Genomic DNA, 1,453 nt, shown 5'->3' on the forward strand with positions numbered 1-1,453 from the left:
CCTCTGATGAATATCTTTCATACTTTGGGTGGGGTCACGCTCAAATATCTTTTCGCTACACACAATGTGCCACACAAATCCTATAACACTTTCCCTATTATGTGTACGTACATATTGGGAGTCTTTTATAGTCACGAGTTTTTGATAAATAAAAAGTTGATACAGTAAAACCTGTCTAAATTAAACATGGTGGGTTTGGGGAACAGTGTTTAATTTAGAGAGGGTTTCAAATAAAAAAGTGTAACATACTTATTTATTCAGGTATGGTGCCCAACATGGGTCCATATTGTTTGTTCAATTTAGAAAGGGTTTTGAATTAAACAGGTTTAATTTAGACAGGTTCTACTGTATTTTGGCTTATAGCGAGATCCACGTCTTTTCTATATTCGCCGCCAGCATTTAAACTCATCATTATGTGTCACACATCCGTGTCACGTCCATACCAGTGGTTTTCCCTATCTTAAAAAACTCATTCCAAAATCTACTGGCTCGAGTAAATACGGTGAAGCAAATCTGTGCGTTCGTTGGCGCGGCAGGTGATGCGTTTCCTGTGGACATTGATCCGGATCAGTTGGTGGGAGACCTCAAGACGACAATAATGGCGGAAAAGCCGGACGATATCAAGGGCATCGACGTAGAGAGATCAGAGCTCTTTTTGGCCAAGACACATGGCAAAACGAGACTGGCGTAGCTACTGTGGCGCTTGGCTAAATAAGGCCGGCGTAGCTTCTGTGGCGCTCGATTAACGTGTAACTCCTGCAACGCTACGTGCAGATGAGATCCACACTGTATATCAACAAGCCCATTCTCTTTGGCGATGATTTCTAACCAGGTGAAGACCAAGTCCACAAGCTGGTGGTTCCGGTACGTGCCGTGAAAGATGGCACATGGATGCCGATGGACTTGTCTCTCGTGGATCCTCAAGTTCAATTGAGAATGTGGACGTCAATTATCAGAATTTCTCAGAAATTGAGTGTTCAGGAACAGCAGTGGTTCAAACGTCGACGCACTCAAGCTCATCCTTTTAGAACTGTGGGTTGATCGCGGCAACGATGACGGCAATTTGGGGACTATTCCATGAAATGTGTAGCCATGGGATTTATACTGTTCGTTCTTTACTGAGCCATCAAGCCCACCACCACGATATTCCGCTGGTACTCCCGTTTTGGCGCACACAATCGCGCTCCCTGAAAGACCAGGGGCAGACAATGATGGGAGAACAATTTGGTTTCCACTCCAACTGGTAATCATAGCTGGAATGATGGCGTAAGCATTATCAAAACCTTGATCTTCTAGAATGCCAGGGAATCCAAACACGTCAATACTCATCGTGCAACACACCCCAACGGATTTTCACATGGTATGAGCTTGTTATTTCGTGGCAAAGCAACTTTGAAGATTGCGAAGTCGAACGTGCCGAACTAAACCAGTATGTGTCACTGTCAAGACTGAA

The 1,453-nt window shown here is 44.2% G+C and overlaps 1 protein-coding gene across 1 annotated transcript; it reads right to left on the reverse strand.

Moving 5' to 3' along the window:
* Positions 1-945: 945 nt before the first annotated feature.
* PHALS_05390 (uncharacterized protein) lies at positions 946-1,329 on the reverse strand (the record flags this gene model as incomplete). Its single annotated transcript, XM_024722955.1, has 1 exon — positions 946-1,329. The coding sequence occupies one exon, from the start codon at positions 1,327-1,329 to the stop codon at positions 946-948; it is 384 nt and encodes a 127-aa protein (XP_024573980.1).
* Positions 1,330-1,453: the final 124 nt, after the last annotated feature.

This window comes from Plasmopara halstedii, assembly GCF_900000015.1.
Source record: "Plasmopara halstedii genome assembly, contig: Scaffold_289, whole genome shotgun sequence".
Taxonomy (NCBI): Eukaryota; Oomycota; class Peronosporomycetes; order Peronosporales; family Peronosporaceae; genus Plasmopara; species Plasmopara halstedii.